The 14,029-nt window shown below is 38.1% G+C and overlaps 1 protein-coding gene across 1 annotated transcript in view; it reads right to left on the reverse strand.

Annotated features, from left to right (window-relative positions):
- ETFA (electron transfer flavoprotein subunit alpha) overlaps positions 1-13,825 on the reverse strand; it is a 62,167-nt gene extending 48,342 nt beyond the window's left edge. Inside the window, exons 1-3 of the mRNA XM_015243143.3 lie at positions 13,772-13,825; positions 2,529-2,675; positions 67-148 (exon numbers count right to left, since the gene is read on the reverse strand). Of these exons, the coding sequence (XP_015098629.1) occupies positions 67-148; positions 2,529-2,675; positions 13,772-13,810 (268 nt within the window). The 5' untranslated portion in view covers positions 13,811-13,825. The remainder of the gene's footprint in view (positions 1-66; positions 149-2,528; positions 2,676-13,771) is intronic.
- Between the last annotated feature and the right edge of the window lie 204 nt (positions 13,826-14,029).

Raw genomic sequence — 14,029 nt, forward strand, 5'->3', positions numbered from 1 at the left:
TATTTTCATATTCGTATATTCAAGCATAATTTAGACATTACATTTTTTTCCACTGGAAAAGCCCACCTGGAAGAAGGCCTTTGTATGCATCATGCTGAGCCACCAGGACTTTTGCTACACCTGCTACTTTGCTGAGATCTTGTGCCACCTATAAATATAAGAGTTTCTAATTATCCATCTAACAGAAGGATACAAATAGAGGCACCATTACAAATATCAACAGAGCATAAAATCTTAGTGGCCAACTATAAAAACTGTTCTTATTAGAAAAAGGGCTACTTAGGAATAAAAAAAAAAGTATTTAACAAGGAAAATCTTAAGTCAATTGATCTTACTACCAATTGACCTTAAACAAAAATTCCTTATACACAAAATGTTATGATAAATCACAGAGAAAAAAATGTGACAATGAGTGTGTATATGTCCATGAATGAGTGAAAAATTGTGCTGAACACTGGAATTTGACACAACACTGTAAAATGATTATGAATCAATAAAAAATGTAAAAAAATAAAAATAAAAATAAAAGAAAAAAAAATTCCTACCTTGAAAAAGAAAAATACTGAATAAACCAAAATCAACACAACTGTCTATTTAAATTTAGTTGTAAATTGAGCTCTTTACCCTTCCCTCACTATAAACATCAAGTTCATCATTTTAGAAATGGTGTAAATGAGGCAGTGGTTAGGTTCTCTCTCACAATAACAACACAGCCAATACCTTTCAGCCTGGGATTCCTAGAGATAAAGAACAGGACTTAACCACACTGGCAATACAGGCCAACGCACTTTATTTGACAACAATAATTTCTGCTGATACTAAAATCAGTGAATCTGAGCAATAGAGAAAATCTTTTTTTTTTTTTTAAAGCCTACAGCATCCAGTATTCCCAGTTCTCCCATCCAAGTATTAACCAGGCCCGACCCTGCTTAGCTTCCAAGATCAGATGAGATAGAAGTGTTCGGGGTGGTGTAGCTGTAGAGGAGAAAATCTTACATAACAGTCCATTTTCAATCACTGAGCTCCTGCTCATGTACATATATTTATCTATAATGAAGCAAAATATTTTCTATTTTAATTCCTCATTTTTCCTGTTTGGAATCAGGATGAAGTTCTGGGAAAGCTTTTCGACCACTCAGATTTTCTGTATACAGAAGGCACTTAGAACTCCTTCTTTTAAATCTCTCTAATTACAGCATGACTGGCTTCTGCTTTAGCAGAAACATAGCAATCATATGTCTTCTGTCTTGTGTACTCCATGCTGATTCACTGATGAGCAGGCATAAAAGGCTGTGCCTCCCGCCCCAGCTCAACAGACGGTGAGGTTGCAACAATATTCACTGAAGAAAGAATGCAGTGCAAAAGCACCTCTTCTGAACCTGCCTAGGCTGTTAACAGAGTCTGGTACTGGCTGTTTTTAAGATTAGAAAGAGACATGATAGTAAGACTGTAACTGAAGAAAAGATGATTTGTTTTTATTTTTCTCAAAATAGTGCAAGTAAAATAGCATCAAATATTTTTCAAGTCATATCAGAATCATTATTTAAAATCACAGCAAAACAAATAAATCCAGAACTTGTATATCTGAAAGCAGGGCAACCAAAAAGACAGCTTAGCCATATCATCGTACATTGTGGTTAACATCAATTATATATGGTTTAATAGTTGTTGGCAGGATTTAGGTAAAGAAATCCACATGACCCCAAACTTGGTAGAATACATTCTTTTAAGATACCAATTTGAAGTAAGAAATTGGACAGAAGCAGCACTAACACACTGAACTTGCATTATGTCACATGCTCTGTATCAGTATCACTTAATAAAAAATAAAATCCTCAAAAGAAATGCGCTCTTCTAGATTTCTTCCCCTGAGGTCCAAGCCCCCATTACACACTTGACAACTCCTATATGGTATGAGAAGGAACTGGTGACTCAAGCTGGGTAAGCTTAATTGAAGCACGATTTCAACTACACTACAGCCCAGAGGTACAGGCTCTGCAAACCACATTATAACTCCTTTCCAGGGGGTCAGTTTACAAAGCTGTCATTGTCTTATGTCAAAAAAACAAAACAAAGAACATCTTTTAGTATCAGGTATGTTTGGAAAGCATAGTACTTACATTTGAATTCTTAAACCAATTAAAAATTAACACCCATGATACTTTTTCCAAATTTACCACTTTCAGGAATTAAAAGCAATTAGCAAGTATATTCATCAATACAAAAAAGGAATCTGCTATTAACCTCTAAGGGGACTCAAATATTATCACTCTACTTGGTACCTGATGGCACATGATGGTGCCAGTGGAACTAAATCAAGCATTCTACCTCATTTCAAAAGATAAAATGCTTAGTGAGCAAACCTTTTAGTTCCTTTTTCACACGTAGTAACAGCTGTGACATTGACCATTTAATGAGGATTAGAGCCCAGTTTGGGTTACAGTCCTCAGCATAATTCTCTGTCGCCATCTTTCCCTGTCTCTTGATGGAGATTATATTTGCTATGGTTGACCTTAAGAATTTCTCACCTTGTCACATTTGGTTCCAGCTACTAAGCAGGACACTTCACCTCCAAGACGTTTAGCTGCAGTGATGGTATTTAATGTAATGGGTGCTAGGGTATCATTTGCATGCTCAGCTATTACCAGGGTACTCTGAAATCGCAGCAATGAGGCCTAAAAAGAAAAAATAGGAAATGAATGTTGAAATACAATCTTTTTTGTTCTAATTGTTAAGCATGTTTGCGTTAAAGAAAACTGTATGCAATATTCAGTTCTATAAATGTATTTACAAAATTCTTGCTCAACAGCAAAAATTGGGCTATGTGTCTATCACTCTATTACTAATAGTCTTACTTAATAAACACCGAAAATGCAAATTATTTCTACTGTTAGAGAAAATTTTTATTATTTCCAAGCAACTTTCTCATTACTCTATATTCAACTAGAAACTACTAAGAGTATCTAAATTTTAAATCCTTAGACAGAGCACATTAACTATCAAACTGGGAATCAAACTACTACCAATTACATTCATTTACAGCAATCCTGCTAAAGAGCATAGTATATCTAGAAATAATGGGTATGAAATCAATTACTAAAGTTCTCTTGCTCCAGGTAAAATTAGTTCAACGCCAAAATAACTGATAACATAAATCTGTCTTTAAAATACAACACTACACAGCAATTTTGCTAAGGTTTCAATTCTTTAAATATGCTTCCAAATTAAAAAAAAAACCACAGCTTTTGGACAGTATCTTGGAATCAACCACCTTCCATCCATAGCTACTGTGGACCATCAAGAGACCACCAATAGTTCATGATTATTTGAAATAAATTCAAACACTGGGAACACAAAGATGAACAAGAATGGTCCCTGCACTCAAAGTTTTCAAGGGACAAAAGTTTTCAATTAAAAAAAAACAAAAAAAGAACCACTAAGAAACTTGAGAAACCAGGGGGAGGAAAAAAGTTTTCAAGGGAAATAATACTTGTTCACATACAATTGTAAGGCAAAATAGTTTTTCGATTAATGAAGAGGTGCAAAATGTTGGAGGCTGCAGATCAATGAAGTAGAGAATCACGAGGAAGAAAGGAAGTTTAGGTGTTCCTGCCACGTGAAAGGATAAGGAAGCGCACCACAGGCATGAGGAAAGGAGAAAATTTTTTAACTATCCTTGTGGAAAATGGCAGTGAGAAACGAGAAAAAGAAGCACTGATGATCAAATGGCACAGGGTGGCTTTGAATTCAGCAATCATCTTCAGATCTAGAATTGGAATGACAAAAGCATAGTTTAATACATACGCAGAGCTGGAAATTTATAAGGAGGGTAAGAATGAAGGGAAGCCAGGCACTGGGTATAATGCTGGTTACACAACTAAATTGACAAAATTCACATGTTTATGTTTACTACATCGTCAACGTCAACTGCTATATTCTTCACCTATTTATTACTAATATACTAGTTCAACTAGTATCCAAAATCATTTGGGTTATTAGTAATTTTTTTATTATTATAAACAATGCAGAGATCATCCTCATAGCTAAATCTCTGCACTCATCCTCAACAGACAAGAGTTCCTTTTAGTCTAGGAAGACCTTTCTGATTGAAACTTGGCCAGGTTACTCTGGCCTCTCTGCTTCCATTAATGACTAGGCCGGATCCTATGCACCCTTCAACAAAATAGAAGCCCTTCTTCCCCTAAGCTTCCTACCTCTCCCACTGCAACCCCTTCCTTCTCCTCAGCCCTCTAAACCCCCTCTACTCTTGATGAGTCCAATCCCAGAGCTGGGGGCCAGAGACTCCAGGGCAAGCCTTCAGGAGTAGAAATGCTTCCAGAACCACAACAATGAGGACAGAAAGAGGAAGAGGACAGCACTGCAGAACAGGCCAGAGGAAGGAATCACCTGCACTGCGTACCAGTGGATGACATTTCTTGTCTTTTTCCTCCCTTTTTGTTTACTCAAAGGGAGCAAGGAAAGGAAAGAAAATGAGACTTCTGTTTTTGCCAAATCAAGCAGCTGCTTGTATAACTTTTCCTTCTTTACAATAAAAATAAAACTTCCTTCTCATGGGAGATGAGTCTTTACAGTTGAGGTTAGAAATCTTTATGGACATCTTAAGATTCTCTTCTTATGACAAATTTCTAGAAGCAGGAGTGTTAGATCAAGAGGTAGGCACACTTTCAAGGCTTTTAATGCTGATTGATACAAACTGTTCTCCACAAAACAATTCACAACAATTCACAATTCCTGGGATGAACTGAAAGTTCTTAGCAGTCAAATATCATGCCTGTTCATTTCTGTATCCCCACAGTCTAGTACAGTGTTTTTTCCAATACACATCTGTAGAATTATATGGTACTTCTTTTTTAATCAGAAGAGCACAATATCTTGTAAAGAATTTTGTAATTAGGACCCAATGGCATAATTTATGATTTAAATCACATTTCACAAGAATTGCCAGTAACAAAACTATTCATTACCAATATATATCAGACACCATATTTTTGATTATGCTTCCCACATCATTTACCATAAAAATTATGAGCTTTTCATCACTATTTAAAGAATAAATCCAAGATTTGGTGGCAGAAGGCCCACATTTGCTGTAAATTATAGTTCTATCATAAGATAAATTAGGTGGTTTCCTAAGGAATCGTCAAGCTTTTTAGAACTTTCAAGGGGACAATGCATATTCTTTTTAAAAGACTATTAAAAATTAGATTTATAAGAGTAAACAACAACAAAAGAATATATGTAAGAACTACTCAGTCTATCTGATCAATCTTTACTAAGCACTATATACATAAGGGCACTCCATACTACTTTATCAATTGACTCCTTTATACTTTTTTTAATACTAAGCTTTCTTCTACTTCAATGTTCTACCTTCTATTTCTCAGATACCACCTAAAGAGAAGCTGCAGCTACTAAACATGGTTATGTAGCTTAACTCAGCAGTAATAGCTGTGTGCAGCCCAGAGCAGAAGAAATTGGTCTGTGACCTTTAAAATGTTATTCCTCAATCCACACCTCAGTTTCTTCATCTTCAACAAACTAGATCAACAGCTTCCAAACTAAACATCATAGAAGACTAAAGGTCTCCCGGGGGCACCTCAAGAAGCCACCACATAGACGAAAAGTGAGAATCAGGCAGGCAGGGCTGCCGGAATGGCCCCGAGCTTTGCTTTAACCGAATTAACCAAACTAACATTTACAGAGCACTGTACTAAGATAGATATAAAGTCTTGCCTAAAACTCAGAAAGCCTCTATGATGGAGGTACTATTATCACCCTAACTTTAAAGATGAGGAAACTGGAGCTCAGTGGCTATACAGCTAAGAGACAGAGCCAGGTTAAAGTCCAGGTAGTCAAACTCCAGATTTGGGGTTTTAATTACCAGTTCACATCAACGCACCATCATTTTTAGCTGTTCTATATGTGGGTCATTCCTGTAAGATTTCATTTAGCAAATATTCTCTTGGTTTTTTGGAAAAAGAAAATAGCACTGGTCAAAAAGAAACAGTAAGATGGACATCAAAGGCCTCTTTTCTAGCCCTAAAAATTCTATATCTCTAAAATCCTATTTTAAATAGAAGTGGTATAGAATATCACTAAAGATTCAAAAAGTACCTGAAAAGGTTTTGAAATGAAAGTCATTTTATTATCTTTTGACCCATTGCATCTGTATACTTTAGGGTCCTCTTTCTAATGGAGAAAAAAAAGAGCCAAAGCTTCAACATTTAAAGATAATTACTAAAATAATAAGGTAGCTGTTCAGAAGGAATCTCAATCTCTTCAAAACACTGCTACTTAAATTTAAATTACTTAATGCAGAGTGGTGCCACCATAATTCTTGGTCATCAACCTTACCTGAGCCCTCAAAACTGCCTAGCAATGTTACTATGACATTCTTGTTGGCTTCTCTCTCACTCTCCACAGCAACTATTTCAAAGATTCCCTTCTGCTGTTTTTCAAACTGCCAAAGGTCTGCTCCCTACTCTAAAAAAGCCTCACTTCTTACCTCCCAATGAAAACTGAAGCCATCAGGAGAGACCGACTTCCCCTTCCTGACCTCCAACGTAGAGATTCCCGCCCCTGCCCTATCACAACGGAAGCTGCTGCAGGTCCTTCCTCCTGGATCTGATCCCTTCATCTGGACTCCAGACTCCACCCTCTCAAATCAAGCCAAAGACTTCTGCATCTTCTCTCGTTAACCTCTCCCACTTCTCCCTTTTCCTGGGCTCCTTCCCGTCAACTTTTAAACATGTTTGAGGCTCTCCCAATTTTAATGAATCCCAAAATTAAAAATCCATTACCCCACCTTCTACTCCAGCTCTCTAATTCCTCATCTTCCATTCACGCCTCAGCTACTGTACTTGTATCCTGGCTTCAAACCTCACCAAAATTACCAACAAATACTCTTCAGGCTTTACCTTACTTGTTCTTTCAGCAATGTCTGAAATTGTTGACTAGTCCATTATTACTTTCATGGATTAATTTATGACTTACCATCTATGTAAGAATAACATAGATATAGATACAGAGGTATCAAATCTCTCTCCTAAGTGCTAGGCCTGTAATTAGCTTACACTAATTACATATCTGATGGCTCAATTTGTCTCATCAGCCACTCACCAACTCAGCAAATTCAAATCTTAACTCATCTATCCCCTGGTCCCCTAGCCCCCTCCCACAAGGCTTCTCTGGAGCTCTTTAGAGGATGCATCACTCTCCAACAAACTGCCCAAACCATGATCTGGGAGTTATATCTGGTTTTTTTTTTCCCTCAACTCTCACAACCATTCAACCACTAAAGTCATAACAATTCTTCCTTCAAAATACAGTATCTCCTAAATCTATTCACTTCTCTCCATCATCAATTCCACTACCTAGTACAGGCCATTATCTCTCTCCAACTGACTCCCAGTCCAACTTTGCTCTCCTCCAATCCATTTCTCCCAGTGATCTTTCAATGATATAAACTCAATGTATTATTCTCGACGCTCCCTGGTGGTCTAGTGGTTAGGATTCGGCGCTCTCAATGTATTATTCTCCTGCTTAAAACATATCAATTGCTTCCTGCCTCCTCAGGATATGGTAAACGACTCCTTAGGTTGGTTTACCAGGCATTTTATTCTATGGCTTAATCTACCTCCCTAGCCATTTATCCCATGTGTTATTTATATCTTATTTTCAGATACTTGACCTTGCCCTCCTCTCTCTGATCTCCAGCTTTCCCACACATTGTTCCCTCTGCATAGAGGACCTCTTCCCCTGTGATTTGATTAGCTTCCAGTTAATCACCCTTATGTTTTCTGTGTAAATGCCAATCCCTCCAAGAAACTTTACTACAGAGCAGTGTTAAGGAAATACAGGCCTGGGGCCACCCTGCCTGTGTTTAAATCCCACCTCCACCATTACTTCTCTGTCCCTCAGTTCCCAGATCATAACATGGGGATGATGACAACCGTAACAATAATCTCAAGAGTTGTTGCGAGGATTGAATTAGTAAATGTAAAGCTCTTGGGCTAGCTCCTAGGACATAATAAATGCTCAATAAATGTTAGCATAAAAGCTTTCCTGGATCTCCACAAACTGGCTGACTTTGCCAGCCCTGACACAGTACACTAACCTCAGTACAGTACTTGACTATACTCACCTGATTATCTTGTCTTCCCTACTTGATTGTCAGTACAGAGGTTATGTCTGATTTTCTTATGATTACAAACCCAGCCTCTACTTCAGTGTCTAGCACAGAGTAGAAGTCCAATAAATGAGTTGAACATTCCTTCTAAAAACCTCTTCATCAAAAGGATGAGAAGACAAGCCACAGACTGGGAGAAAATATTTGCAAAAGACATATCTGATAAAGGACTGTTATCTAAGGTACACAAAGAACGCTTAAAACTCAGTAATAACAAACAAACAGATTTAAATATGGGCAAAATATCTGAAAAGACACCTCACTGAAGAAAATACGCAGATGGTAAATAAGCACAAGTAAAGATGCTCAACATCATATATCATTAGGGAGCTGCAAGTTTAAACAAGAATGAGATACCACTACACACCTATTAAAACAGTGAAAATCCAAAACACTGATAACACCAAATGTTGGTGAGGATGTGAAATAACAGGAACTCTGGTGTAAATTAAAAATGGTACAGCCACTTTCAAAGACAGGTTGGCACTTTCTCACAAAACTAACTATACTCATGCCACACAACTCAGCAGTCACACTCCTTGCTACTTACTCAAATGACCTGAAAATTTACATCCACAAAAAAACCTGCACATGGATATCAACGGAAGCTTTATTCATAATTGCCAAAAGTTAGTAGCAATCAAAATGTCCTTGAGTAGGTGAATGGATAAACTGTGGTACATCCAGCAAATGAAATATTATTGAGTGCTTAAGAAGAAAAAATACCTATCAGGCCAGGAAAAGGCATGAAAGAACCATAAATGCATATTACTAAATGAAAGAAGACAGTCTGAAAACGCTACATAATTGTATGGATTCACCTATAAGACATGCTGAAAAGGCAAAGCTAAGGAAGCAGCAAAAACACAGTAGTTGCGAGGGGCTGGCAAGGAAAGTACAGGGCACAGAGGACTGTAGGGCCATGAAATTATTCTGTATAATACTACAGTGGTGGATACATGTCACTGTATACTTGTCAAAACACATACAATGTATAACACCAAGAGTGAACCCTAATGTAAGCTATGGATTTTGGGTGATAATGATGTGTCAATGTAAGTTCATCAGTTGTAACAAATGTACCACTCTGGTGCAGGATGCTGACAGGGAGGGAGTGAAGGAGGGTGGGATAATATGGGAATGCTCTGTACTCTCTGCTCAATTTTAAACTTAGTCTCAAATAGTAAAATATGAAGTTTTCTTTCATGTTATCAGCCACATATCCTTACTAAACTGACTGGTCTTTGTGAGACAGCAGACTTCTTGAGGGCAGGGTTTAAAGGGATTATCATCCTCTCTCCAACCTTTTAGGGCCAAACTTCTTGAAAACAACGTCCTTACACACAAATTCTACTGCCTCACCTCTCTTTCTCCTTTCCTCATAGCAAACTGGCTTCACTTCCACTGCAACACTGGATCCAGTCTCTTCAAAGTCACCAACAACCGGTGATAGCTAAGTCCAATGAACACATTTTGGTCCTTTTCTTCTTCAACCTTAACAGCTTTCACATTGCTTTTCAGTCTTTTTAGGAACAACAAAGTAGATATACTGCTCAGGAGTTCCTGCTGTGATTTTAACTGTGTTCATATAGTAAACTACCATAGGCATTAGAAGAGGGAAAAAGTTGGACTCTAACTCCATACTTTACCCTTCCAAACCCACTCAGAACCTTTAGGTAGTAAGAATAAGTTTAATCTACCTCCCATCACCTTTGAAAACTAAGTGGGGTTAATGGTATGGGGGTGGGGAGAGGGTCTTTATGCTTACCTCAAAAATTAAAAAGCAGGAATAAACTATAAAATCTTTCCAACTTCTACTGAAAAAGATAAATAATATATAAAGTCACCCATCCCTATTTTAACATACATTTTGTAATAATAAAATGTATATTACATTTCTGAACTTAAACTAAATAACTTACTTTAACCTCTTTAGTAATAAAATATGGTAGCTTTTAATCATGACTAGAAATGTCATATAACATTGATTATAATATTAAAGACACAGTCAATTTACTTCACTTTAAAAACAGGCAAGACCCTTAAGCAGATACATTGGCAGGCAGCATGATTTTACGAAACTCACCTTATGCAATAAATCTTTTAGCATCACATCAAAATTGGCTCTCTTTCTTCTTTCAAAAGAAATTAAAATTTGCATGTGAATTACAGAGTTCAATCTCATTCATCAGTACTAGATCATGGACTCTGAAAAATGTCATGTTCCTTCATATCAGTTTCATAGTTTCTGAATCATGATAGATACGCCTTCCTGCCTAGTAATGAATACAGTAATAGGAAAACTCAAATAACCTTGAAAAGTATTGCTTCTCTAGCCAGGTAAAATGTTTCTTTGGTATCTTATTAGTCAACAAATCAATTTCAAATGCAAATGAATAAAATAATACTAATGCTTAATATCCCTACAAGAATGTTAACTAATTATACATGCCTACCTATTTCCCCCCAGTGTGCTCTCCAGCTCTTTACTGTAGACGTAGACGGAAAATACCACCTTCATTATCTGATGACATTGAGAAGCCCTCCTCGGCAAAGATGAAGGATTTTGCTCAAGGGCACAAATCAGTCACAATGGAAATGGAATGTAGACACCAAATGCAAGACATTTAACAAATTCTAGCAGTTTAAGGTATTTCTTTTTTTTGTTCACTAGTTGCAATAAAAAAATATAAAATTTACCATTTTAACCATTTTTAAAGTGTACAGTTTAGAAGTGTCAGCTATATTTATATTAGCTATATTCACCTTTAATAGTTTAGTCTTTTTAATATTTTAATAGATTAATGTGTTATTAAAAATATGGTTTTTTAGAAGTATATTCGTACATTTACTAGCTACTAGTTAGCTACAGAACAATTTTTTTTTTAATTTCAAGAGTAGGGATTCAGATAAGCCATTTTGAATTTACAGTATCATAAATATCAGTAAACAGAAGCGAGACTGAAGGGACTCACACTTTAGGAATCTGGGACAATTTGAGCATCAAAAAATTTAATAGTAATGGATTATAAAAAATAAAGTAAGGATTCATGAGTCCATAAATAAATACAACAACAACACAAAAAGAAGGAACTCTTCTCCCTTAGAATGCTAATAAATGTAGAAGGGATGACAGAAAAACCACCATTTTACATTTCAGTAATCCTTTCTCAGTCAAGAATCATCAACAGGTAAGACTACTGGGTGAAAGTCTGGTAAGAAACAGAAGGGTTACATAGTTTTGATGTATCTCCCCACAAATCAGTTAAAAACCACAGAGGGAGGAATAGTGATCTGATAGTGGACAAATCTGGTGAACACTTTAGCCAAGTAATTAACATTACCAACAATGGGATAAACAAACATTATGAGCCTAACATGATGTACTGAGAACATAATACAACTTCTGTGATACTCCTGCCAAAAATACAGAACCTGAAACTAATCAAAGAAAACATGAGACAAACCTAAATCAAGAGACAGTCAACAAAAAAGGTCTGTATTCTCCAAAAATGTCAAAGCCATCAAAGCCAAAGGCTGAGGAGCTTTTCTAACAAAGACTGACAAGACGTGAGAACTAAATGCAAGGCATGTTCCTGGGCTACCCCAGACTAGAATAAGAAATATTGCTACAAATGACTGACAATAGCTAATATTTGAATGTCTGAAGATTAGATAATAATATTTTCCGTTAAGCTTGCTAATTTTGCCAATTATACAGTGGTTATGAAAGGTGAACCTCCTTGTTCACAGAAAATACACTGAATTATTTAGGAGTAAAGGTCATGTCTGCAACATATTCTCAAATGGCTCAGAAAAATAATAATCTGTATATATGAAGCGAGATAAAGCAAATGTGCCAAACTGGTAACAGCTGGTGAAACTCGGTAAAGGGTTTTGAGAATTCTTTGTACTATTCTTGCAACTTTCCTGTAAGTCAGAAATTTCAAAAATTGTAAAGTTGAATATGTATGTATCTTTATGTATCCACTTTAGAAGTGTTCCCACCATTTTCTTATACCCCTGAAAATCAAATCTCTCAAATGTTCTTAATGACCCCAGAGGGACTACTCTACTTAGCATGACTTCAAATTCTGAAAATAAGTCAAGGTCAAAGTCCATGGCAAACCACAATAAAGATTTGGAAATACTGTCAACATACACTGGCAAACTGTTTATAATTACTTAAGCTAATCATTCCATTTTTTTTCTGTTAGCTCTACAAACTAACTGAGTCCTAAACTCCCCCTCCACAACTATTTCACTTACGCCAGACTTCTAACCCGTCTACAAAATCACCTTCCAATTACCAGATACTTATGACTTTGGCTCTGATACCTAGAATTTTCTCAAATCCATGACTTTAAGTTTTTAATGTCTGGATCCTCTGAGGAAAACTTCTGACAGAAAGACTAAATGCTGACCTGAAGGATGTGGGTTTGAACTTCGTCTGTGTGTAGAGGGAGGGGTGGGGAGTGGGCTGGTGCTGGGGTAAGGGTTTTTTTTTAATGGAACAAGGAATACAGAGAAAAAGGACCTACAGACATCTAGGAAGAGTACCAACTATATCTCAGGGAGAAAATCCCAGTGGTGGAAAGGAAAGCATGCATACAAAAAAGAAAACTATAGAAAAAGTACAAAGGGTCAGGAAAGTTTCTGACCCTTAGTTTAGCAATCTTGTTTGTCATTTAACCTAATTAGAAAATCCACAGAATACACAATATAAACTGTTACTTGACTTGTAATTGGTCAATCTCCAAACACTTACTGTCCCACAGCATTAGGACAAAAATCATATTTTCTATCAGCCTTTCTCACGAAAGAAAGAAATGTGCTAAACTCATGATTTGTAACTAACGAAAGCACCAAAAACTTAGTATTACCAATAGATTCCAAGCTATTTAACCAAGCTGCTGGTTTAAAAGCAGGTCAGCTTGCAGTAATAAAAAAAGACGCCTGCCTTTCAAAATTGCCTAAAGCTGTCAAATTGGATGGTAGACTACACCTGAGCAATCACCTAACCTCAGCACTGCCCCATCCGCCAGAGAGCAGAGCAAGTTTCCATAAAAGCGTATACCCTTCGCCCCCAGCACTAGACAGTGAGTGGGCCACAAAGCGCCAAGGGAAAATGTTTAATTCTTCCAGAAATGTCAGCTTCCAAACTGAATTCAGGTTTTAAACTTTTTCCAAGAGGGCATCACAGAGGCGACATTTTCCTCCCTCGGGTAAAGATTCCCCGGGGACGCGGCAGCTCGCTCCCCGCCGAAGGTGGACAACTTGACAGCCTGGCAGTGCCGGGTGAGAGGCTGGGAAGAGGGCGGGGAGGAGGAGGGGCAGCACGAGTGCAGGTTCAACGCTCCGGCCTCGGCCCCGAGCTGGCGACCCGGAAGGAGATTAGGGGAGGCCCCAGAACTTGCAGCCCGAGCCCCCGGCCCGGCTGGGCCTCCCTGCGCGAGGGCCGGCCAGGTCTGGGGGAGCCGGCGAGCTTCGCCAAGCCCTTCACAGGGACGGCAGGTTGAGGCTAGACCGTCACCAGGCTCAGTCCTCCCCGCTCGGACTCACCGCCCGCCGGAGCTGCCCACAAGCCACCGCTCGGAACATGGTCTCCGCACCCGTCCGCCTCTCAGCACCCCTCGCCTCACCGTAGTCGCGAGCAGACCCAGCTGCACCGCCTCCGCCAGTCACCGCAACGCTCGCGAGACGCGGGAACGAGGGCGGACGCCCCGGGCGAGGAAAGCAAGCTCACCGTTCCTGCCTGCTCATTGGACGGTCTCACAGCCAATGGGAACCGCGGAAAGTTAGGGGTTAAACTGGAGAGAG

This window comes from Vicugna pacos, chromosome 27 (assembly GCF_048564905.1).
Source record: "Vicugna pacos chromosome 27, VicPac4, whole genome shotgun sequence".
Classification (NCBI taxonomy): domain Eukaryota; kingdom Metazoa; phylum Chordata; class Mammalia; order Artiodactyla; family Camelidae; genus Vicugna; species Vicugna pacos.